Source organism: Pieris napi, chromosome 6 (genome assembly GCF_905475465.1).
Source record: "Pieris napi chromosome 6, ilPieNapi1.2, whole genome shotgun sequence".
Taxonomy (NCBI): domain Eukaryota; kingdom Metazoa; phylum Arthropoda; class Insecta; order Lepidoptera; family Pieridae; genus Pieris; species Pieris napi.
This window is the reverse complement of record NC_062239.1, coordinates 8699228-8725975: the sequence shown is the minus strand read 5'-3', so window position 1 is coordinate 8725975 and position 26748 is coordinate 8699228. Positions and strand designations below refer to the sequence as shown.

The following is a 26748-nucleotide window of genomic DNA, read 5'->3' as shown; positions in this document are numbered from 1 at the left end:
GTAAGGTGTTATTTTGAAGATTGAGATTGAGGCCTGTCACATTACCAATTTTCTGCAGGATCAATGAGAGGTCAGTTGGGTTCTCATCTTGTCTAGTTGGAACATTCCTTATTTCCAAAGTTGAAGGTCGGGACTGTTGTTGAAAATCATCTATGCGCTTTTCAAGCTTGCGAATACAGTCCTGATATTCTTTCTTCGCAGTCTCTAAGGCGACAACCCTCACATTCACGTCTTCGTACATTTTATTAATAAAAGATAGACCCGAGTCAATTTCAAGGGAAGATTTTTGAAGAACCGCTATGGAAGCAAATTACATTTCACGTAGTGTTTAATTAATTAATTACTTATTCAGTTTATATACTACATTATATAATACAATACTCAGTTTATTAAGGATAGTAAGTATCATAATAATTTGCTAATGCTTTTTTGCTATGTGCATTGCATTGCCTTTTTACAAAACCTCCCAAGCGAAAGTAGAGAATTATCATTGAATAAACTCAAAACTCTCGTTAATCGTAAATTAATCAATAAATGATCCTAATCCTTGGGATTGATTTGCTCCACTTCAAACAATTTGACACAAAACTTGATGTTAAAAAGAGTGGCGAAGAGTTTCTTGTCCGCTCTACGTCCTTGACTTGCGAACTGATAGTAAATGTAATTTAGTATTAAGTTATCATATTTTCTGTTGACGTTCATAAGTGTACTTGTATATATAAATAAAGTTATGTTGAGTTTGAAGATATAAATATACTTAAGTCTGCAAATAGTAATAATAAATAATAATAATAATAATAAAGCCATTTATTCCAAAACTTGCTTATGTTTTACAATGTTGTTAGTACTTAATTGCTTAAATTTAAAATGGTTACTTATAATTACCGTTAGTATTATTATTTATGTACAAGGTTTGGATCCCTGTTGGGTAAAGGCCTCCTCCATCCTTTTCCATGACTCCCTGTCTCTGCCTATTTGTATCCAGTCGTTTCCTGCGACGTGTGTTATATCATCAGCCCACCGTCTTAATTGTCGACCAACATTTCTCTTCCCCATGGGTCCTTTCCATCGTGTGGTTTCAATGGTCCATCTTCTGTCTCGGTATCGTGAGATGTGTCCAGCCCATCTCCATTTGAGTAAGAGTGCGTGCCTGAGAGCATCAGTTAATTTGGTTTTTTGACGAATTTCTTCGCTCCTAATTTTGTGTATTCTCCTAATTTTCAGCATACTCCTTTCCATTGCTGTTTGGTTACTTTTAATTTTTTGTTTTATTTTATTTGTAAAGGTCCAAGTTTGGCAGCCATACAGCAAGCAAGGTAACAGGCATGTATCAAATATTGTCCTTTTCATGTGTGAGCTGTAATTGCCTTTTAAGATTTCTTTTAATGCCCAGAATTTCTTCCAAGTTGTGTTGATTCTCCTTGTCACTTCTTCTTCATTATTTGAAGTTTTGAAGGAAATTTGTTTGCCCAAGTATATGTATTGCCTGACGTATTCTATATTATTACCTTTTATCGCTATCTGGCGCTCCCGATTGTTCGTTAGTATCTTCGTTTTATTTACATTCATTTCAAGGCCGATTTTGGAACTTTCGCAGTCCAGTGATCTCATCATTTCGTCTAAGTCTTTTGCAGTCTCAGCAATAACAGCAATATCATCTGCGAACCTCAGATTGTTTAAGTATTGTCCGTTTATGTACACTCCGCTGTTCTTCCAGTCTAGTTTTTGGAAGATAGTTTCAAGGACTGCTATAAACAGCTTCGGGGAAAGAGGATCACCTTGTCTAACTCCGCGTTCTATGTTTATTTCGTCACCTCTAGTTTCTAATTTAACTCTGCTCGTGCTTTTTGTATAGATATATTTCAAAACATTGATGTATTTCTGGTTGATATTTGAATATTGTAAAGCGTTCCAGATTGCACAGTGACTAATGCTATCAAAAGCTTTGCTATAGTCAATGAACGCCACATACAGAGGTCTATTGTATTCTCTGTATTTTTCTATGACTTGTTCTAATGTCTGTATGTGGTCCATTGTGCTGAAGCTTGATCTGAATCCTGCCTGTTCTTTTGGTTGCTGCTTATCAATATCGTCAGATATTCTCTTTAAGATTATGGATGAAAATAGTTTATAAATACTTGCCAGCAGACTTATGGGCCTGTAATTCCCTATATCTAAGGGATTTCCTTTCTTGAAGAGAAGGATTATATCCGATGTACACCACTGTTTTGGTACCTTTTCTTCATCTAGTATCTTATTGAACAATCGCGTAAAATGATATGTTAAAATGGGTGCTCCTATTTTAAGTGCCTCATTGCATATTCCGTCTGGTCCGGGACTCTTCTCGGCTTTCAGCTTTTTCATATGATCATAAACTTCGGAGTATTCAATTTGTCTGATGTGGTCTGTCGTGTTCGTATGGGTTGTTTGCGATATGATTTCGGGGTTATTTTGTTTACTATATAAGTTTTTGTAGAAGTTAGTAGCGTGATTTATTACATCTTTTCTGGATTTTGTTTTTAGTGAGTTATTTTCAAGTTTTTGAATCCAGGACTTGTGTGTAGTTAGTTCTTTGTATGCTTTTTTGGCACTTCTAAAATGTTTAATGTTCCTTGTAATAATCTCGTATCTGTGGTTGTTGTAGTCCTTACGGATTGATCTATTAGTCTCTTTGTATATTCTGCTTAGTTCTGTTTTCATATCTTTAGTTTTGTTCTTTGTGTGTAGTAGTTCCGTGCGCCTTTTTAAAAGTTCCATTGTGTCTTTTGAGAAGATATTGTGTTGGTGGGGATACATATTGGTTTTGTATTTTAAGCTCTCTGTTATGCCTTTTTCCAGGATATTGTAGTATGTTTGGATATCAATGCTGTCTGTTTTTATATTTTCTGTATGTTTTTGTAGATTTCCGATGTAGCACTTTATTTCTGTTTCTGTCTTGGGGATATTTGCTGGTGTTGTATAGGTTTTTCTGCTCTTTACTGGACTACTCAAAAGTAATGTTGCTCTCACTAATCTATGATCGGAAGAGAATTCAACTTTGTTAAGTACCTCAATATTAGTTATAAGTTTGTTGTGGGTTATCATAATAAAATCTATTTCATTTTTAGTTTTGTGGTCGGGTGATAACCATGTCCATCTAGAGCTTGCTTTCTTTTTGAAAAATGAGTTCATTATGGATAGTTTGTATTGATGAGCATAAATTAAGAGCCGTTCCCCTCTATCATTCCGCACTCCGTAACCAAATTTACCCATTACTGGATAGTAGTTTGTTTTTGGACATCCTATTTTCGCGTTGAAATCTCCCATGACAATGACCTTCCCTTCTGTCTTTGTGTGAGCAAATTCAATGTCTTTGTAAAAATTTTCAATTTCTTCTTCTGTTGATCTCTCTGTCGGTGCATATGCTTGGATTATTGAAAAAGAGAAGCAATCAAACTTCATTTGTAGAAGTGCTACTCTTTCACAGATTCCTATAAAGTTGATGATGTTATTTTTATACATTTTCTTGATAAGGAATCCCACTCCATATAGTCCTTTAGTTTCGCCAATATAGCAAAATATAAGGTCGCTGTGCTCTTCTATCTTACATCCCATTTTTCGGACTTCTGCAAGGCCTATAATGTCCCAGTTAATATTTTTTAGAGCATTAGTCAATTCAAGGAATCGTTCTATTGATCCTAGCGATTTTACATTATAATTGCAGATTTTGAGTGTTTGTTTCATACCATGATCTTTTTCTCTATTTGGTGGAGGGTTGTAGTCTGATTCCCCACGATGACAAGTCGGATTGGGGAATGTTTTGTTTCTTTTATCTATTAGTTCTCGTCTGTTTAATGTTTTGTTCCGGTGGCTGATGGCAATCTCCTATAGATTCTGAACGGTTGGCACATTGGCAGAAGGTAAGGAATTACTTCTATTCCTCATTATGTCGAATGCATTTAACCGAGCTGTTTTTGTTGACAGTTGTTGTTTGTGAGGGTGCTCTATTGCGTTAGGCGAGGTTGATGTTTCCCTTTTGCGTTTTTCGTTACCTGGTTTGCCCTGTTTAATAATTAGCTTGTCGTAGTTTATGTATGCGTAATTGCCCTTCTTCCTTTCCTCTTCCACTTTTGGTTGTAGTTTCTTTCTCATGTCCAATATTTCTTTCGGGTAGTCTTCAGATAAATACAAGTTTTTCAATTTCTTTTTATTTACCACTATCTCGTTTTTCTTCCAGGCGTTCACGAATGTTAGGAGGATAGGCCTTTCTTTTCCGTTTTTTGTGTTATTTTTGCCAATTCTATAGATCGTGTTCACATCCCTATCTTCAAAAGTAATGTTTAAATCATGTTCAAATTTCTTTTTGATTATTTCGATTAGGTCGATAGTCGATGTTTCGGTTTCTTTTACTCCATATAAAATTAGGTTGTTGTATCTTCTATATTTTTCAAGATTGTTTATTTTTTCCTTTAATTTCTCATTTTCTGATTTTAATTCCTGCATTTCAAGTCTAAAAGGAACTAGTTTTTCATCAATCCGTGCCATAATGTCATCGGTTTGTTTTGACATTTCTATTTTTCATTTGTTCAAAAAAAGATTGAAGGTTATCCATTTTTGCCGCTGTCGCTTACGTGAAATGAAACGTATTATTGTGAACGCAGCTTAATAGGACTATTATGTTGGTAGTACTGACCCGCCTTAGTTTTGTTGAAATTGTGTCTATAGTCTATACTCGGTTTGTTTGGCAGGTAACCTCAAAAGTTTTTTCCACTTTTTAACCACTGAATAATTATCTTGATAACACAGTTTGCACTTGGATGTTTTAGTTGCAGTATAGTTTATCACAATATGTATGAAATTTAAATGTTTTTACACCGGAGTTCACAGTATATTCACAGTTTATTCGTAGAAATACGGAGCTTCGTTACACTATGTATTTACGTCTAGACAGCCGGACGAATTTTGTGTATAATAAAGCGCAATTAACTATGTGTTTTGCCAATTTTATTTTTTTCCTACAGTCCTCTGTGAAAAGCCAGAGGATAACGCGATGATTAGGTTTTAGTGCCACACAGTCACACTTGTTTTTGATAAGGGTGTAATGTTAATGTGAAGATTGTCTATCAAATTTGTTTTTTACTTTTTATTTCTTTCCTTCTGTAAAAATATTTTGCGGAGCTATAGTAATTGCAATGTTGGTACCAAACAGAGAAGAAAAAGAAAAAAAAATATCAAAATCATAAGAAATAATAATATGGCCGCCCTGAGATTTGATCGTACGGTAACTTGGTTTCAAACTTTTCGTGCAGCGTTCTGTTCAGTGCGCAACTGTGCACATGTCGTAACTCGCGAATACTCTGTACGTATTCTCCGTTTCGTTAGATCGATCCGGTATGAGTCATTGTCTTCTTTGTTCGAATAATGAATCACTTGTTGACGGCACTTTCACTTTAAAACGATAACGAATTTTTGTTCTTTTAGACAGTCAATTTATCACTTTATTACCGATCCGATATTTGAACTATTGAAAGTTTTCTTCAGGATTGCACTATTTAATCGTTTTAATGCTATTTACAAGTTTTAAACATTTGCTACACTTTTGAAATGTTTGTATGTTTTACTAGATTTATATCGGAGATTAGTCTAATAAATCCTTCACAATCACTTGCACTGATACTATAAGCACTACTTTATAGTTTTTTGTACTCCGAATTCGCGAATATTCGTTTAAAGAAAAACGCTTTTTACCGGATTAAAGTTATGTATTATTATTATAAATTTACAACTATTTGACATAATTTTAAATTTATCCGACGTTTCGCGTGCTTTACAGCGTGCGTGGTCACGGTGACTGAAGACAAAAGATGTTGAATGTCAAAAGGTATCACAGCTGCAGAGAAAGTTGCCTTATCTGTATTTGTTTCCCCGGAGTTGGTATCGACTAAAAGATGGAGGGTTTTGGCAAAAATGGCTCACGGTGTCCTCTGTTTTCGCGGATTGTTTTTCTTTTTGAGATTTTAATTTGGATATTATTGGATCCCAGGTGTTTGACAATTTTAGGCCGTCTTCTCTATTGAAATTGGGGTGTTTTTTGATTTCAATGGCTTCGCGTACCAATCTTGGGAAGAATCTTTTCTCTTTCGCAAGTACTTTTGGTTGGTCAAAGCGTATGTAGTGATTAGGCCTATCTAGTATGTGTTCACAGACTGCTGATTTTGTGTGTCGTCTATGTCTTATGTCTGCAATGTGTTCTTTGAGTCTGCTGGACATATTGCGTTTAGTTTGCCCTATGTAAGACAGGCCACAGTCGCAATCCAGTTTGTATATACCTGCATCTTGCAATGGGGTGTTACTTTTGATTGGTCTTAGGAATTGCTGAATCTTCTTGTGCGGCTTGAAAATTGTATGAATAGAAGCTCGTTTTAGGATCCGGCTAATTCTATCTGTAACTCCCTTTACATATGGCAAGTAGGCTGGCTGGCGTGGAACTGTTTGTGTCTTGTTTTTGTTTTTGTGATGTAGCCGGGGGATGCGCAGCTTGTTTCGGTGTAGCACCTGTTTGACATGCTGTAGTTCCTCCTCGAGGTGGGCATCATCACAAAGACGCTGGGCTCTCTGAAACAAACATTTACCGACAGAAAGCAGTTGTGAAGGGTGGTGGTGGGATTCACCATTGAGGTACCTATCTGTGTGGGTTGCCTTCCTGTGTATTGTGTGACCTAGTGTGCCATCTGCTTTGCGTATAATTAAAATGTCTAAAAAGGGCAGACAGTTGTTGTTTTCTTGTTCAACAGTAAATTTAATGTTCTTGTGTATTGAATTTAAATGTGCTAGAAATGCAGATATTTTGTCATTGGGGAGTACTACAAATGTGTCATCGACATATCTCTTGTACAGTCGAGGTTTAACCGGGGCATTGGCTAGAGCTCTCTCCTCAAAGTCCTCCATGAAGATGTCAGCGACTATGGGTGACACTGGAGAACCCATGGCTACTCCATCAACCTGCACATAGAACTCATCTTTCCACAGATTATGTAGATATTGTAAAACACTGTCTCACATCAGGATACTTAATGTGGAAAGATGAGTTCTATGTGCAGGTTGATGGAGTAGCCATGGGTTCTCCAGTGTCACCCATAGTCGCTGACATCTTCATGGAGGACTTTGAGGAGAGAGCTCTAGCCAATGCCCCGGTTAAACCTCGACTGTACAAGAGATATGTCGATGACACATTTGTAGTACTCCCCAATGACAAAATATCTGCATTTCTAGCACATTTAAATTCAATACACAAGAACATTAAATTTACTGTTGAACAAGAAAACAACAACTGTCTGCCCTTTTTAGACATTTTAATTATACGCAAAGCAGATGGCACACTAGGTCACACAATACACAGGAAGGCAACCCACACAGATAGGTACCTCAATGGTGAATCCCACCACCACCCTTCACAACTGCTTTCTGTCGGTAAATGTTTGTTTCAGAGAGCCCAGCGTCTTTGTGATGATGCCCACCTCGAGGAGGAACTACAGCATGTCAAACAGGTGCTACACCGAAACAAGCTGCGCATCCCCCGGCTACATCACAAAAACAAAAACAAGACACAAACAGTTCCACGCCAGCCAGCCTACTTGCCATATGTAAAGGGAGTTACAGATAGAATTAGCCGGATCCTAAAACGAGCTTCTATTCATACAATTTTCAAGCCGCACAAGAAGATTCAGCAATTCCTAAGACCAATCAAAAGTAACACCCCATTGCAAGATGCAGGTATATACAAACTGGATTGCGACTGTGGCCTGTCTTACATAGGGCAAACTAAACGCAATATGTCCAGCAGACTCAAAGAACACATTGCAGACATAAGACATAGACGACACACAAAATCAGCAGTCTGTGAACACATACTAGATAGGCCTAATCACTACATACGCTTTGACCAACCAAAAGTACTTGCGAAAGAGAAAAGATTCTTCCCAAGATTGGTACGCGAAGCCATTGAAATCAAAAAACACCCCAATTTCAATAGAGAAGACGGCCTAAAATTGTCAAACACCTGGGATCCAATAATATCCAAATTAAAATCTCAAAAAGAAAAACAATCCGCGAAAACAGAGGACACCGTGAGCCATTTTTGCCAAAACCCTCCATCTTTTAGTCGATACCAACTCCGGGGAAACAAATACAGATAAGGCAACTTTCTCTGCAGCTGTGATACCTTTTGACATTCAACATCTTTTGTCTTCAGTCACCGTGACCACGCACGCTGTAAAGCACGCGAAACGTCGGATAAATTTAAAATTATGTCAAATAGTTGTAAATTTATAATAATAATACATAACTTTAATCCGGTAAAAAGCGTTTTTCTTTAAATGTGTAAAAGTTATGTAAATCAAAGACAATACTATGTGCAAGAATATTCGTTTGTTGTATTTTTAATGATTTATTATAGCGGAGTACGACGTGACTGTGACGCACGCGGCGGTCAGACCGCCAATAGTAAACGACATACTTATTCTGAATACAAAGTACAAAATATATAAATAACGAGAAAAGTGATGCGCAGTCGCCAAACGAAATGGCATTGGCGCTCATATGGTCACGTGACCACTTTAAACCTTCAAGCGGCCCAGTATATCTTAAATGTAAATTTAATAAAGAGGGAGCTAGACCATTTCCACCTCAATTTTATTATTTACTAGATGACCACGTGAACTCTGTTCCACCAACACATATTTGTGTCAAAACTTTTAAAACAGACCAAAGAGGTCAGCCCTCATACAGCAGACTACATACTAATACTATGAAACGCATATTTTTGAAAGAATCTACAAATATGTAAATGACAACCAAGCGACAATTTTTTATTTCTAAAAAGACGTCCAATTTCCCAACTAAGAACAGTTTGTATTGGGAAATTCAATTGTCGTTTTTAGTAATTTTCTTTAATTATTATTCACGTTTTCCATCGTTTAAACCAGTGATTCCCAAAGTGGTCTATATCGACCCCCACAACCTACAAGGGGTCTACGTTGGGGTAAAATTGGGGGGACCATGAAATGAAAATGGGGGTCCACGATAGTGGATCTCAACACGTACACTAATAGTATCTATTTACTTACATCATACTATCTTATAATATCAAAACATATACATTTCAAACAAACAGATACAAAATTTTATTTTGAGTAGTTTTAATTTAAATTCAATTAAAAAATGTATAAATTAACATGTGTTTTTACTTTAAGTTTTTAACACTAAACTTCACTACAGTTAGAAATTTACAGGAAATCAATATCAGGTAAGTAGGGGGTCTACCCAACACGGAAAAACATGGCAAGGGGTCTACGACTCAAAAAAGTTTGGGGAACTCTGGTTTAAACCTTGCCTGATCTTCCACAAATATTTTAAGATCATAATTAGCCAAATCGGTCCAGCCGTTTTCGAGTTTTAGCGAGACTAACGAACAGCAATTCATTTTTATATATATAGATAGATAGATAGATTGTACGGAATAATATTATCTAAATCATGGTATATTACATTTGAAACCACTATAACAATAGTAGAATTCTAAAACTTGTTAGCTTCTTACCTTCTTATTAACCCGTATATCTGTGACGTCATCAGACGTGTGATTTGTTATAGTGAGCTGTATAGCGCACATTTTGGCCGAGTAGAGGTGAGGCGCGCGTGTCCATCGAGCGTTTACGGACAAACCGCCAGACATCACACGGGATATCAGTTCGATGCTTCGGTTCGGAACTATGCTTGGACCGACTGGAGTTATCATGTCTTCTGAAAACAAGTTAAAGAAACGAAATTTTAATGTAAATTTGGAAGCATTATTTGTTTCTGACGCTCATATTATGTTTACATAAAGTTACTTACATTAATAAATGATATTTTGAGATTAAAATTACTAGACTTTTTACTAAGTAAAATCATATTGCAGTGTAAACGCTTTCGCTATAACGAAAAACTGTCTATAACGTAAAAAAAATATAACACAGACGTTAATTTTCACTTTTTATAACGCAATTCCCACTCTCTATTGCGAAGAAATATTTCCATTGTTAGACATCAACAACAAACTTAAGTGTAATTGTTTTTATAATCAGATTACAAAACTAACCTATTGAGGTGCCGAAATATCTAAGACACCTGAGGACATAAACAGCCGTCTCGCCTTTGTTATTGTTAATTGCATTAACACGTGTGCCATTATTCTTAGATTACAATGCCTGTAGGACATTTTGGTCTCAGTTACTAAACGCACCATTGTCACCTATCTATTATATATATAAATTATTGTAATTTATTAAATTTGGTGCTTTTTCTCTTCTCTCCCTATAACGAAGTAAAATACTCGGTCCCTTGAAATTCGTTATAAAGAGTTTACACTGTATATTATTATGGTATGTTATAAGGTAACATATAAAATTGAATTAAAATGATTTTTTTTCAAATAAATTTTTTAACTTAAAGATTAGATACTTATTTTTATATTAAGTATGTACTACGGGTTTAAATAATTTGAAAAAAATTAAAAAAAGTATTGCGTGTAGTGGCTTTCATAATACCTTCAGCTATCCCCGAAGGGGCCATAGTAGGGGGTGAAAGGAATCCTCCACACGTTGGCGTCATGGTTGGCAGGGTGCTGGCCACCTCATCCAATTCTAACAAGAGTTCCAGGTTAGACTTTTCATTTTTCTTCACCGTCTCTTCTTTTACCGGTTCTGGCGGCTTAAACAAGTATTTGGATGATAAGCGAATGCATATCAAGTTTGGGGTATACACTATTTAAAAGTGAACGTAAAAATAAGCAAAAGGGAGGTTATATCTTTGACCTGAAGATATCAGATTGTTTGAAAATATTAGAATTTGATACCCTGCTTTAGACTTCCAAGCACGTGTCCTAAATTTCGTAATGAATATTAATTTAGATTTTTTTCGTACACAAAGTCTGAATCATATTTCAACTTAGAGAACAGTCTAATTTTCATCAAAATCGGTTCAGTAGTCTGAGGTATCCAGCATATCTGGAGTCGGAGCAACTATTTTCCTATTTAGTTGAAAGTAAGCTGCTGTAACTTACAGGCTTCTAACGCTGACTTATCTCACGTCGGACAAAAAAATTACATTTAAGTTGTTTACTAAAAAAAACAAAAATATAAAAAATATAAAGGTAAAAACCTTAGTGTCATTTTTCGGTGCCTCCTCTTCGCTAGAGGCCTCGCTATCACTCCCACTATCAGAGCTCGATGATGCGCTGTCAGACTCACTATCCGAACTGTCAGAGTTGGACCTAAATAATTTTGCTTAGATTATACTTTTTTTTTTAATGAAAAATCATTTATTCATATAGATATCACAATGTACACTTATAAACGTCAAATAAAAAATATACATTAAATGCTTCCAATGTTACATTAACTGCTAGTTCTCAAAACAAGAAATTGCTAGTACTGTACTGAGATAGTACAATACTGTGAGATAGATTAAAATAAAATATAACGGTAATTACATTTTTACGAAGACATCTATCTATTTATCATATAGTACTAAGGAAAATGTTAGGCACACAAGGCTGATCTACTTGTCTATTAAGGAAATAATGGAGAAACAGATAAAGAAGTCTGTGGAATAGATACATACAGAAAAAAGTAGCACAATGTTTTTTTTTACCTTGTTTATAATGTACTTACTTGTAGTTGTTCGTTTGTTTGGGCTTTTCTTCATTATCGTTTCCTTCATCCCTGTTGAGGAAATTTACTTTCAATATTTAAAATCTAATTAAAATTAAATTATCTCTAAACAACGAAGTATTAATTTAACAATACGATTTATTTTTTCTCGTTGTTGTTGATAAAATAAGTAATACATTATTAACAATAACTAAGGAAGCATGTCAAAATGAAAATAAATAAACTTAAGGGGGGGGGGCACATGGCAACAGGAACACAAAAGTGGAGCTACAAAGTTTTAAACCGGTGCCCAAATAAACGAGGAACACAAATTTAGAAGGTGGATAGACCTGATACATGGCAGAGAGTGGCAAAGTACAGACAAATGGTGGGATTTGAACAGCGCCTTTGCCAAAAAAGGGCACATAGAAACCTAGGAATTAATGAGATGATAAAAATATTGTATTTAAATGTAAAGTATCTGAAATAAAAGGCTTTTATTATTATTATTGAAGTTATACTTCTTTAGCCGCGTTATGAAAAAATGACGAGAGTGAAATTTTACAATGCGCGCGCACCGTGACACAAAATTAACAGAATGAAGTTGCCCACGGAAGATGCTACGGCATTGGACATAATTTAAAGACAACATTCGAATAATAATAAAATTTATGTTACACTTAATGTAAAAAAATGATAGTAAATATTTATTTAGTTAATTTTTCAAATGTAAACTGAACTTTATTGACTATAATGACTCCTTTTTTTTTATTATTTAATTGTAATCAATTATTTGCATACAATCAAAAACTATTTTTAATAATGCCAAAGAGGTATAACTTCTTACGCGCATACATAAGTACACGCACCCTTTTTATTATTATATAGTACAATACTCACTCGTCAGAAGATTCTTCGGAGCCCGAGGAGGAATCGGAGGCAGAAGATGTAGACCCTGAGGCAGACTCACCTTCCGGTTCAGAGTAGAATGTTTTTTTGTTCTTCTGCATTACATAATTTTTCATTTATTAATAAAATTAGATTTATACATTTAGATTACTTCAAAGTATTAAATATACGCTATCTATTAGAACATTGAATCGTTTACATATGACGTCACAAAACTAGTGCTTTATTTAAAAACAAAACAATACTGGAGGGGGCCTCATAGCCTAGCGGTCTTATTAAGTGGCAGCTAGGTGAGGGGTACCGGGTTCGAGGGCAAGTTTTAATTTAATTTAAATTTGTTCTCGGCCTTTGGGAGCGTTGTTCGATACCGGGCGAGTGCTTAAACCGTACATGGAGGACACACGGTCAAATCTCTAAAGACAAGCACGAATTATAAAAAAAAATCCTATACTTGACGCTGGCTAATGCACAAATCGGGCCAGAGCAATTAAAAAAAAAAAAAACAATACTAGACCTGGACTAAGGTGTACACGAATATTTTTTAGACAAAGATTATTTATAGTGTTAAATTATTGAGGTCGTAGGTTCGATCCCCGGCTGTGCACCAATGGACTTTCTTTCTATGTGCGCATTTAACATTCGCTCGAACGGTGAAGGAAAACATCGTGAGGAAACCGACATGTCTTAGACCCAAAAAGTCGACGGCGTGGGTCAGGCACTGAAGGCTGATCACCTACTTGCCTATTAGATTTGAAAATGATCATGAAACAGATTCAGATATCTGAGGCCAAGACCTAGAGGTTGTAGCGCCACTGATTTATTTCTATTTTTGAACTATATTTTTTTTTTAGGAACATTTATACATTATTGGTATATTTACATACTATATAACACGCAGGTATATAGTATAGGTATATAGGTAACTTTTACGTTTTAGCAACATTTCTCTACATGCTCCGCATTTGCATTAACATTGCCTACACATTGGTTGTAGGCAATGTTAAACACTAGTTAGTATGCAACCAAAGTGTACTCCAAGAACTTTTTTTTTTCGTTTCTTTGTTCCAATGCTATATGTGCGACGGCGAAGGCAAAGGTTGTTTGCGATACCAAGGGCCAGAACCAGTCTCTTGCACAGATCCCCGTTAGAAAAGACGTTGGGCCTACTGAATGCTATCTAAGACACTATCGACATATTTATATGTTTGCAGAGTGAATTCAGTAGCGATATTGTGTATATTATGTTTTTTTTTAAGGACAATTCACACCAATTGACCTAGTCCCATGCTAAGCTGGTGAAGCTTGTGTTATGGGTACTAGGCAACGGATATACATAGATATATAGATAGATATACATATAAATACATATTTAAACACCCATGACCTAAGCACAACACCAAATGCTCATCACATCGATGTTTGTCTCAGCCGGGGATCGAACCCGGGACCCATGGATTCGCAGTCAGGGGTACTAACCACTAAACCAATGAGCCGTCAAATGTGTTTAATCTTATATAGATTAAACACATTTGACGTTAGATTTTATAAAAATGAAACCCGTTTTCCGTTGTCACGACATAACATGAAAACGGCTTGACCGATTTGTCTGATTCTTTTTTTATACTATATCTATTTTATATCTTACGGAGAGAAAAATAAAAAAAAAATGAGTCAAAAAGTCTAAAAACAACACTTTTCTATATTCCCATACAAAATATTCGTATTAATATTTATACCATATCATAAAGTTCAAATGTTAGTGGAGGGGTTCCGGGAAGGTAAATTTTGATTTTTAGACATAATGTATTTGTTGTATTATGAACTTTCTTTTTTTTATCTTACTAGCTAGACTGTTGTCCCGAATAGCAGAATAAGTATTAAAAAAAAAAAAAGAATCGACTGTTAGGCGGTACGTACGGCCAGCTTGTATTACATAGGTATACATTATTTAATTTTTCTTGATATTATCGTATTGGCATAGTCTGTAAAGATAATGTGTTTCTGTAAATAAATATAAATGTATAAAACCATAAAGGAACCATTTTTTTTTGTACTTAGCTTTACGATATACAAGTAAATACCTGAACAGGCGTAGGCTGTACTTCCGGCGGTGGCGGTTCTCGTAATTCAGCCGCCAACGCTTGCGCGGGTGCACTCGGTAATGGCGTATACCCTCCCGCCGCACTTCCAATGTACTGGGATAGAGATCCTAACGTATATTGATCGCGATCTGAAAAATAAACAAAATAATTGTATTTTTATTTACGTGTGTTGAATAGTAACTTGAAATTCATAAAAAGAGGTTAAAACAATTTATGTTACTTTTACCATGCAAAAAATGTCACCTTGCCTTAATCTTGTCTAAAATAGACCTGGTCACGTGACCATTTTCGATGAAAAAGGTCTCCTTGTTATTATTTAAATTAAAATCTTTAAACATATATTCATATATTTATTTAAATTGTATAATGATACCTTTCAAAACCATACTTTGTTTAATGCGAACGATCATAATTTATCTACGTCAAATTTAAACAAAAATTTCCTTCAAAAACAAAAATGCCCTTTGAGGTGAAGTTTTAAGGGGATAATTTCTAGAGAAAACTTGTAGAACAATGCCTAAATGAAAATCTCAGCGACCGAATATTAAGGCATATATTATATTAAAAAACCAAGTCTGTCTCTGAAGTTACTGTACGAAAGAAAGACTAGGAATATATATTTTTAGGTTTACGGATCAGACTTTTCCGTGCAAAGTCGGGTCGCTAGTAAACTATAAACCTGACTTAGTTAAAGAATGTTTTGTCTCATATATTTTCGAAATATTCAATAGCTTTTAAAACTTACCCTTAAAATTACTCTGTATAGTGGGCTTCGGTTTATCCGGACAAAATATGTGCGACGCGTACTGTGCTAATAGCGATTCATTTTGGGGCTCAATAAACTTGCGAAGCATTCTAGCTCTGTCTCTCACATCATAACTTGCGTCGTAGCGAGCGAGATGCAAGACATATTTGCACATTGGTAATGTGTCTGGCTGGGTTATGGATAGTTTTACCGCTAGCGACAGGAGTTGTAGTTTAACTAATTCTTCCTGAAAAATAATTAAAAAAAATATATTTTTAAGCCTGGAATGGTGGTAAATTTAAGTAGGTCGGGGAATTCTTACGGGAAATAAAATCCGGGACATTCGGATTAGGCAACGTTCAAGTATTACGTAACGAATGTATGGGGGGAGGGGAGGGGGTCCTTTTGTAAGACGTTACGATGCGGGGCCAGATATTGAATTAAACCGTTGTTGTTAATATTATTTTCGACTTTCCAGTACAGGTAGGTAGGTATAAAGAGTCAGTAGGTGGTCACGAAACGTTTTACTATACTTGGGTACAGCACTATACTTGGGTACAGCACTGTACTTGGGTACAGAAAAACGTTACGGCGCGTTACATGGGGGGGCCCCCCCCCCATGTAACGCGCCCCATGTAACGGTGTCAATAATCTCCATCTCATACACGCTATGTGTCAACTGTTATATCACATAGTGGTAAACTATTCAAGGGAAACGGTAGGAGAACACAACCATGCTTTATTGGTGGTTATGCCATTAAATTATAGCTTATGTGAAACGTTGCTACTTTCAACACAGCGCCATCTGTTAGAATTGTAACTATCAAATAATAAACAAATATTTTGCAATAAAATAATATTGCGGGTATAAATGAAATGTAAGCTATCCTATCTTTTAAGTTGGATCAAACTGCACGCGGTGTGCAAATTTGGTTGATATCGGTTCTGTAGTTTAGAAGTCCATTGCGGACAAACAACGTGACACGTAATTTATATATATTAGATAACGTTTCATTTCACACGTATTAAATTAATTTTAAAATACCTGGTCGGCGAAATTGGATACCATATGGGCTAAAATGGCAGCGGCTCGAGGGTGCTTCGCCCCGTGTTCCGCCACCAGCCACACAGCTGCCGCGCGTGCATTACCCGCTAGTCTACAAAATCAGTATTCAATGTATAGTCTGTGCGAAAAGACAATCGTGGGATTTGGTTGCAGCAGACCTTTTTTTGACGTTGACAGTGATACATAGTTCGACATTTATCATGTTAATGAAGAGGCCTCATAGCCTAGCGGTCTTAATAAGTGGCAGCTAGGTGAAGGGTACCGGGTTCGATTCCCGGTTCGAGGGCAAGTTTTAATTTAATTTAAATTTGTTCTCGGCCTTTGGGAGAATTGTGCGGTACCGGGCGAGTGCCTTAACCGTACATGGAGGACACGGTCGAATTTCTAAAGACAAGCATGAATTATAAAAAATCCTATACTTGACGCTGGCTAATGCAAAATCGTGCCAGAGCCATAAAAAAAATCATGTTAATATGAATAAATAACTGACAGCTGACGGCAAATAAGAATTATCTTAGTTGGCAAGACCGCCACGCCGGTTCTATATCCACTCAGATACTCTACTTATGGAGACAGTTATTTGCAGTATACAGTGTTTACTCTTTATAACGAATTTCAAGGGACTGAGCATGTTTATCGAGATTTCGTTATAGGGAGGGACGAAATAATATATGAGTATTGTGTTAAACCAAATAAATTTAACTCATTTTTACGTTATAGAGAGTTGTCCTTATAATCTATGACGTTATAAAGTTTACACTGTATATGACTTTTGTTTTAAATTGGTGCTGAAGTATTATGTAACGTGGGCCATATTTAAACCCTTAATAGGGTGTCAAATGTTTAGCATAACGCGTTGTAACCGGATTTAATGCAATATAGATCGATCAGAACGAAGCATTACAAAATCTGTGCCAATTATTTAATGCACAATGATGTATTAATTAACCTTTTTAAATGATATAAATATAAGTGAGGACTAACCAAGTACATGTAGCAACATCGAATCATTATCTGTATAACAGAGATGTTTATAAATACAGAGTAAACTCTTTATAACTTCATAGGATATTACGCAATACTCTCTATAACGTAAAAATGAGTTATACTTATTTGGGTACCCAATACCCATACATTAATTCTTCCCTCCCTATAACGAACAAAAAAGCTCGGTCCCTTACTTACTTGAGTTTACACTGTAATAATTAAAGATATATCTCACCTATCCGAACGCAGTAATTTCGCAGCTCGAGAAACAGCCGCACGCGCAGAACTAGCGCCACCGCCTACCACTCGTTTCACCACCACTACCGCCTCACATACCACCCATTCTGCAAAATATAGGTTAGGTATATTGAAAATATTTTTTTGTGTTATTAAATATATAGCTTACTACTATCACTTAATTATATTACAATGACAACTAGTTTTAGTTTTCTAAGCAGACATTCATAACTCATCATAAAAAATATATAATGTAAATGATATATTATGATATTATATACTATGAAGTAGGATGTATGTAATGTAAAGCATTCTATGACTGTACACGATCAGTTTTCAATCTGTGGATACAAAGACGAAAAGCGAAATGTTAAAAAAGGTTTTTACATTTGTAACTTTAATTTAAAAAAGAAATAAATTCTTCTTGTCTTTATTGCCGACATCTTATTGTTCAGCCGTGTACATAGATTTTCAAAAAATGACAGAAATCACTTCACGCATATTAATTTACACGATTATACAGACTACGTCGACCTTAGAAGGTAAATTTCCTTAGGTGCCCGTTTTCTTTTGCAAAAGAGTTTGTATAATCTTTATATATATAATTCTTCTGTGAGTGTGTATGCCACTGAACTTCTCTCAAACGACTGGACCGATTTTGATGAAATTTTTTGTGTGTGTTCAAGGGGATCTGGGAATGGTTTAGATTCACAAATCAGCCTGCCAGATGGCGCTGCAGTCGGTACTTTCATACTTTGTTTTACTAATTGCTTGAAATATCATGCAGGACAACGTCTGTCGGGTCCACTAGTCTATATATATAAAAATGAAACCCGTTTTCCGTTGTCACGACATAACATGAAAACGGCTTGACCGATTTGTCTGATTGACTGAAAAAATTGAGTGAAAAAGTCTAAAAACAACACTTTTCTATATACCCATACAAAATATTCGTAATAATACTTAAAAGACAATTTGAACTTTAATACCATATCAAGTTCAAATGTTAGTGGAGGGGTTCCGGGAAGGTAAATTTTGATTTTTAGACATAATGTATTTGTTGAATCTACTGTTAGGCGGTACGATGTTCGCCAGGCCAGCTAGTAACTAATAAGTTTAATACCCCGGTTTTACTTCCGTTAATTCTACTTAATAATTCTTTAGTTCATAATAATATACATAGTATAACTTACCATCCTTACTCGACAGCAAATGAAGAAGACCATTCAAGCAGGTCTCAGTCTCAGTTTGTATGGCCACGGCTAGCCTTCCTATAGCCTGAATGGTAGCGGCCACGAATGCCTTATCACTGGAAGTGACATATGTCTGGTATTCACGTAACACCACGGGAGCGCTAGCTTCAGTCGCTAGGTTCGTTAGTATTTCCAGTTTCAACAACTTTATGTGCGTGGGGTCCGAGTTACGCACGAAGAAAGATTTGAGGAATGGCTCAAAGAGTGACTGAAAATTGTTAATTTCTTATAATCCACGAGCAAAATTATAAACTGTATCATGGCGTTTACGGCCTTTTACAAGTCGATAAAAAAACAAAGCTTTAAAATAAAAAATAAATCAGATTTTAAAATAAGGCTTGCTTTAAAATGAACGCTTGGCTTTTCAACTCTTGTTTAAAAATATTTTATACGTGAATGTTGTACAATCAACCTCACAAGATGGCGAAACAAAAATTTTAAATACTCCTTATTTAAGGCAATATATTTTCTAAGTGTACATACCCTCTTAGAGACAGTAAGCGCTGCAATAGAGTTGAGGACCACACTCTGAACTTCAACATGAGCACGAAGCAAACGAACCATCGCCTTAGCCACGGGCGGGAGTTCTTGTACTAAAGAATATTGTTTTATTTTAAGAAGTATAGTATTTTCAGCAGTGTTGGCCAAGCGGCTTCAGCGTGCGACTCTCATAACCGAGGTCGTAGGTTTGATCCCCGGCTGTGCACCAATGGACTCCATCATCAACGAACATCGTGAGGAAACCGACATGTCTTACACCCAAAAAGTCAAAGCCGTGTGTCAGGTACTGGAGGCTGATCACCTATTTGCCTATCACATTTAAAAATGACCATGAAACAGATTCAGAAATCTGAGGCCAAGACCTAAACAGGTTGTAGCCCCACTGATTTTTTTTATATCTTAAACATCATCATTTTACGTGGTACCAATATATAATCTTAAACAATTAATCACTTAAAGTGCAGTATAATGACTGTAAAATACTTAAAGCGGAACTTTTGTGCGCTTTAAAACGTGAAATTTTTTTTTTTTTACTTTTTACTGTCACGCCTCAAGGGCGTAAAATGGACGAAAAAGAAAATGCTAAAAATCTTTCCGCCATTCTGTTTATCCCAAAACTTTTTTTATTTCAATAGATCAAGTAAAGGAAATTATTACACATGTCAGAAGTGAAACTTCTTTGGCAAACTAATATTTAAATCTTGTTCATATTTATACAAATCTAAAACTTTAGATTTCAGATACTTAGAGGGAGGGAAAAAGGAAGATATGTTATGAATTTAATTGTCATTAAAATTAATACAAATTATTAATTTATTTCTTCGATAATAAAAACACGCGGCATTTTTATGTACAATAAATAAATAATAAATTTATAAATTGTAATAGATTTATTACTATCCATGTTATCGTTATTATATATTTTATATTATTAATGGCTTCGATACTTTTCAAATCAACCGTGGTAGGGACCGACAAATGTGACGGTAAATTTTTTTCCAACGCCGATACAGGAGTTTCACTTCAAAAATTTTGACATCTATATGATTTTCACACATGAAACCTCTACCATAATTTTATACGGCATAATTTTGACGGCTCATTGGTCTAGTGGTTAGTACCCCTGACTGCGAATCCATGGGTCCCGGGTTCGATCCCCGGCTGAGACAAACATCGATGTGATGAGCATTTGGTGTTGTGCTTAGGTCTTGGGTGTTTAAATATGTATTTATATGTCTATCTATCTATAATATGTATGTATATCCGTTGCCTAGTACCCATAACACAAGCTTCACCAGCTTAGCATGGGACTAGGTCAATTGGTGTGAATTGTCCAATTATATTATTATTATTATATTAGATTAACTCACTCGGGCCACAGTGATAAAATAATTGTGCGACCGCCATAACCACACCCGCGTTTCTGCTTTGCAAAAGAGGTTTTGCTGCCCGTAGGAGCAGTCGAAGATCAGGGTCCACTGATGGTGAGACAGTCCTTTTGTGATCACTGGTCTCACTATCTGAGTCGTAGAATGGTTTTTCCTCACCGTCACTTGAGTAATTCTGTAAGGAAAATTTAATTTTCCATTTTAATTCTCGTGTTAATATGTAGGTGTATAATTTTCATGCCGTACTCATACAGTCTAGCTAATGAAAGAAGATAATTGAATTATTTGAAAACTTTCGGATGGCAATACAGAATGTCATTAATGACTTATTGTCTTGATACTTCATGCGATTATGCGATTTCTCATTTTTACTTCTATTATATATTTTTTTCGAATAGTTAATAGGTATGATAGCCTAAACTTTGTTTTATTTCATAGAATATTTGAATATTCCGAATAAAGTTGTGTTTTATAATAAATATAGTTTTAGTTTTCCATGCAATGCTAGTCATTTTAAGTATCAAAAGTAAAAGACTAAATACGTATAGTATTTAATTTCATAGAAATACAGTTACTATCAATGTAAAAAATAATAAAATAAAATCAAGTATCAAGTAAGTTTAATCCACGAAATATATCAATCTTTAAGGGATACCATACTAATTTTTTTTTTAATTTGCCGGGCTTTTTCGTTATCTTCTTTCATTAGCCAGACTCTAGTCGTTATTAATCGACCAGTTAATATTAAATTTATAAAAAAAAAAATATTGGTTGTTTGTAAAGTAGGTTTACGATCGAGATGTTTACGTGATAACGTCTTATTGGTGATATAAGTTTTTGGGAAGTAAGGAATTAATGAAGATAACAATTTTTTCAAATTTTAAATTACATCTATCGTGTTATTCACATTTTTGATGATAAATTTCGGGTGTAAAATGACAAGTTTACTTATTCGACTATGATATACATTTTTCTTCATACATTCACGGAATGACTGGCAGCGCTCGAGATGAGACGTCCGTCTCTCTCGTTATACCTGCGATCGCGCTCGTGAGGTTTTGGTGTGACACAAGTTTCTGAACATGTCACCCGACTAAAACGATTTTAAAGACGTTATCACGTCAAAAAAAAACTAATTAAGGAAGAAAAGGTTTGTGTGAAACACCCTTTGTTTAATATACTAACAGTGATATATTCGCTAAAATACTTATTCTGTACAATATATTTTATATAATATGTAAAGTTAGTTTCTTAAAGCTCAATAGGTTATGTAAACAAAATTTTCTTACTTCAAGATTTGGATCCGGGAAGCACGTCTTAGCATATACAGTGAGAACGTTTAGTAAGGCCAGCTGACCCCACTCATCAACATCAGCTAATAGCGCACAAAGCTTCCTAAAACCAGTGCTTAATGTTTATTTTGGACTGTGGGAATAGTCTATGGTAATGTAGCTCTATACATCTGCCAGAGAGTGATTGTTCACTTTGGGTTTGGCATAAGGGCCACAGCATTGAGCAGTATTATATGAATTTATAAGGAGATACATAGATTAGATTATCTAAAGTCTATATAGATTTTACACCTGCATTAAAATTTATAAATTACTGCATTGCTGTGGCTAAGGTTTTTTTTATATATTACATAGTTGTAAACTATTCAAGGGAAACGGTAGGAGAACTTATGTGAAAGGTAGATAGCTTATGTGAAACTCTGGTACATTTAACACAGCGCCATCTGTTAAAATTGTATCAAATAATAAATAAATATTTGCAATAAAATAATATTGCGGGTAAAAATTAAGATGTAAGCTATCCTATCTCTTAAGTTGGATCAAACCACACACGATGTGCAAATTTGATTGATATCGGTTCGGTAGTTTAGGAGTCCATAGCGGACAAACAACGTGACACGTAATTTATATATATTAAGATTTGAATTTTCTAAAAATATTTTTTAAACAAAAACCAAAGGCTATTTTACAACTATGTACTTTATATTTTCAATCATCAATGATTGATTGATTAAATTACATTATGTACTTACAATATGAGGTAACATAACATTGAACCATAGCCATATGTTATCTAGTTAAGGCTACTTGAGGCATCGGTCAAATTAAGCTACTGTAGAAGCACGAGCACTCCAACCAGAGGGCTATCGTACATGTCTATCAAATTCGCGTTCCTATGTGTACGTTGCGTGTACGCGTCTTGTAGTACTCCTTTTGTTTATGGCTACGCGAGTCTGTCGCAAGAAAATTAAGTAAAAATATATACCTGTAACTCCGATGTATAAGGCTCATTCGATCAGCACACACCTCAGAAAAGGCCATAGCAGCAGAACCAACTACAAGGGGTGCTTTGTCAGACAACAGCTTGTCTATTATTCCCACCAACTCCTCTTTTTGCTCTGGGTCTAAGCTAAAGTAACAGAAGAAATATGATCTTTATCAACAGATAAATGTTTAAATGCAATTTTAATTATAATATGATTATATAACCAAACACTCACTTCAAGATATTAATATTATTAGTTTCAGAACTATATTTTCCTCATTTAATAAAACTGAACACTTTATAAAAAATACTAATATTTTAATGCCTTATAAGATCACCCAACAACAAATAGGATTTAATGATATAAGCCCAAAAATGTTTACATTAAATATAATCTTACCTATACAATTTAGGTATGGCATGAGCAGCCGTCTTCCTCACGTAAGGACTCATATCGCTGGCTGAGTCTCGAATAGCTAACATCACTATGGGAACTATCATTGGAACACGGATTGATGACAGCACCCGCAAAGCACTGGCACGAATCAATTGGTTTGGGTCCTGTACAATACATAAAAATATTATTACTAGGAAAAAATATTTACTCGCTTAATAAAACAATTTTTTTTTTGTTTATTATTCATTTATAATTAATTTTATAATACAGTTTTACAATTTTCTTAACCTACAAAGTAATAATAAAAATAATTAAAAATAAATAAAATCAAAATCAAAACAAATTATACAAACTAGAACATTTTACAAACTTATTGAATACCTTTTGTCTGTTATAATTGACTCTTTTTTAATCTAGGCAGTTGGAATCTAATATGCTTTAAGTAAATTAGTTATAAGCTTTCTCTAGTTGTTGTTCTCTTAAAGTTAAATTAAGTAATAAGATTACCTTAAGGGCTCTCTGGAAGGTGCTAATAGACAACAGTGCCAAGTCCTGTTGCTCTTCTGCATACCGCACTAAGTACACATACACAAGTTTTTTCACCTCAATGTTTTTTGATACAACATTTTTAACTACCGCTGGAAACCTGTAATGTTAAAATTTTGAAGGCAAAATGATTTAAGATAAGATTATTAAAATTGCCTTTAAGGATTTTATTGGTTCATTGTAATAATGTATGTTATAAAACAACTTTTAATTTACTTGAGGTAATAATTTAATCTGTCATCTATCTGCAATGTCAGAGATTATAGCAATGATATACTTTGCATATTTGTTTTATTCCCATTAAAGCCCATTTCAGAATACTTACATGTCAGATGCATCTCTTCCTTTAGCAATCATCCCAATAATCCTTTTCATAGCTTCAAGTTTCAATGAATCTTTAGAACCATCTAACATTTGCTTTAGATCTTCATTTCTGAAATGTTCTCAAACTTTGAAACAAGCTCTTTTCTTATAAGTAAATGCATTAAAATTGAAAATGTGAAATTCATTAGTGACTAATTTGTAACTCAATTGTTGACTGTGTAAAGCCAATTGACTTCTAGGTTTCATTTTTAAGATAGCCATAACTATTTTAGTTTTGAATGTATTCATGTATTGCTTAATTAGGAAAATTATAAAACATGGATATTATAACTCCTTAATACCCAGAGGGACTAACTCCAATTTGACATAAATTAACGATATAAGAAATTATTAATGGTTTCTCGGTTTCACATGTCTAAAGCAAATCATAAGAACATACTTTTTATAATCTGGTTGGAAGAAAGCTCCAGATGCTGGGTCACCTGCAGGGTATTCAACCTCCCCTGTCACCACTTTGTCGTTGTTATACGATGGCGTTGTAGCCATTATGAATAAACTCTCAAATTTTTTTGCTATTTTCTCTTTTATGTGAAAGGCTAAAGCTAAACACTAGAAGAAACCCTAATCAAAATATAAGATATAATATTTTGAACATACTAAAACCATACACATGACAGAACCACAGGCAGACTACATTTAACATTAAATTGTAGTCTTGACGGATGACACTTGACCACAGAACAGCACTGATAACCTACCATGACTTTACTAGTATAGTACATATTATACAGTAATCGACAGGTTACATAAGATACTAAAATATTATATATATAGGTATCACGCTATCTTTAGTTTAGAAGCTAAACTAAAATGAGCAAACTAACTTTACCAGGTTATGTAGTTAGTTCTAAGACAATGATTGTTCAAATTTCATCATTTGAACATCAACAAACTGCTGACATGGATCCGGTGTGTGCTAAATATTATTAGCAGCTGAAGAGCAATTTTAATTATATTTTATTTAAATATTGATCATCTGCTGACACGGCTCATATGTGTTCCAATCTTAACAGCTGAGGTTGCGCGATATACCAACAGCTCACTAGGAAAATATCATGTATGTGTAAATGGGTGTAATTAGTATTTAAGGTATTGTTTTATAACAATAAATGAGATTTGAATATTGCTCTGTCTTGTTCATTTCTCGCTTCCTCTCAAAGTGGCGAAGACTACTTCAAGCCCTTAATTATCGTGGTGAGCCTGCCCGCTAGCTTTGAGATAATCCCACCACCTCGAACTTTTGATCCTACCCGTAGGGCTCCGTCTGTTACCTTAGGTCTCTTGGTGCAGACATCCTACATCATATTTATATATTACATCCCGTAATAATTTATATGTTTATATATTCACTATTTATGTATTAGGGTACGTCCGTAGGGCTTAGGGATCCGTAGGGTTGTTAGGTTCTTACGTCTCACCCTCATATATTTAGTCATCTAGTGCAGCTTGCTTATACATACATTACATATTCAGATACTCCTGACATTAAATACATATAAATTTTAAACACACTTTTCACAGTCCACTAACTGGCAAGCTGTTCAATGATGTTAAATGAAAATACAAAATATTTAAGATTTTATATAAGTACTTACTTTATTTGTTCCAGTATAAAATACTAACAAAAAACTTACTTCAAGTAAAATAACAAACTATGAATTTCCTTGGTGCCCGCATCATAATATTCACTATTCACAATGGATGCTTACTAAAGTCTAAAACTTTAATCACGCGTCCCTTTCTTTCTTCATGCGGGGTGTTTTTAAATATGGTGCAGTGAAGCAGTAGTGGAGTTGAAGATTGATAGCAAAATCCAAATCATAGGCAAAAATAAATATTTGTTTTTTGAAGTTATTGAAGTACTTATGCTCACAACAGTACTTTATTACCCTGCAGGGTAGTCAGAGATATTCTAATACCTCAAATAATCCATGTTGCACTTGTAGTACCGAAACTCTGTCCAGCCAGATCTGAGCCCATTCCCACTTATAATGGACAGTGGATATTATAATACACCTTAACACCTGAGTGCGAACCACTCCACATGATATTTAAATTAATAGATGTTATTTATATATTTCAGGATATTACAAATAAAATCATTTTGAAAACAATTGATATCCCAAAAGCAAATAAAGCCAACAATGACAAGGTAATAAATCAGTTTTGACAAAACTTGAAGCCAGATAAAGGTGTGCACAACAGTGACAACATAACTTAACAATTTCATTATTTTGAAGGATTATAATCCAAAGGTTAAAGAAAATCAGGTCAAACTGAACAACAA

The 26748-nt window shown here is 34.8% G+C and overlaps 1 protein-coding gene across 1 annotated transcript in view; it reads right to left on the bottom strand.

Annotated features, from left to right (window-relative positions):
- LOC125050051 (AP-3 complex subunit beta-2) overlaps positions 1 to 25104 on the bottom strand; it is a 32166-nt gene extending 7062 nt beyond the window's left edge. Inside the window, exons 1-18 of the mRNA XM_047649612.1 lie at positions 24841 to 25104; positions 24403 to 24510; positions 24039 to 24177; positions 23535 to 23695; positions 23135 to 23278; positions 22147 to 22252; positions 20840 to 21032; positions 19452 to 19561; positions 18909 to 19176; positions 17714 to 17822; positions 16471 to 16582; positions 15426 to 15672; positions 14660 to 14808; positions 12570 to 12673; positions 11691 to 11741; positions 11179 to 11290; positions 10566 to 10728; positions 9578 to 9780 (exon numbers count right to left, since the gene is read on the bottom strand). Of these exons, the coding sequence (XP_047505568.1) occupies positions 9578 to 9780; positions 10566 to 10728; positions 11179 to 11290; positions 11691 to 11741; positions 12570 to 12673; positions 14660 to 14808; positions 15426 to 15672; positions 16471 to 16582; positions 17714 to 17822; positions 18909 to 19176; positions 19452 to 19561; positions 20840 to 21032; positions 22147 to 22252; positions 23135 to 23278; positions 23535 to 23695; positions 24039 to 24177; positions 24403 to 24510; positions 24841 to 24947 (2586 nt within the window). The 5' untranslated portion in view covers positions 24948 to 25104. The remainder of the gene's footprint in view (positions 1 to 9577; positions 9781 to 10565; positions 10729 to 11178; positions 11291 to 11690; positions 11742 to 12569; positions 12674 to 14659; positions 14809 to 15425; positions 15673 to 16470; positions 16583 to 17713; positions 17823 to 18908; positions 19177 to 19451; positions 19562 to 20839; positions 21033 to 22146; positions 22253 to 23134; positions 23279 to 23534; positions 23696 to 24038; positions 24178 to 24402; positions 24511 to 24840) is intronic.
- Between the last annotated feature and the right edge of the window lie 1644 nt (positions 25105 to 26748).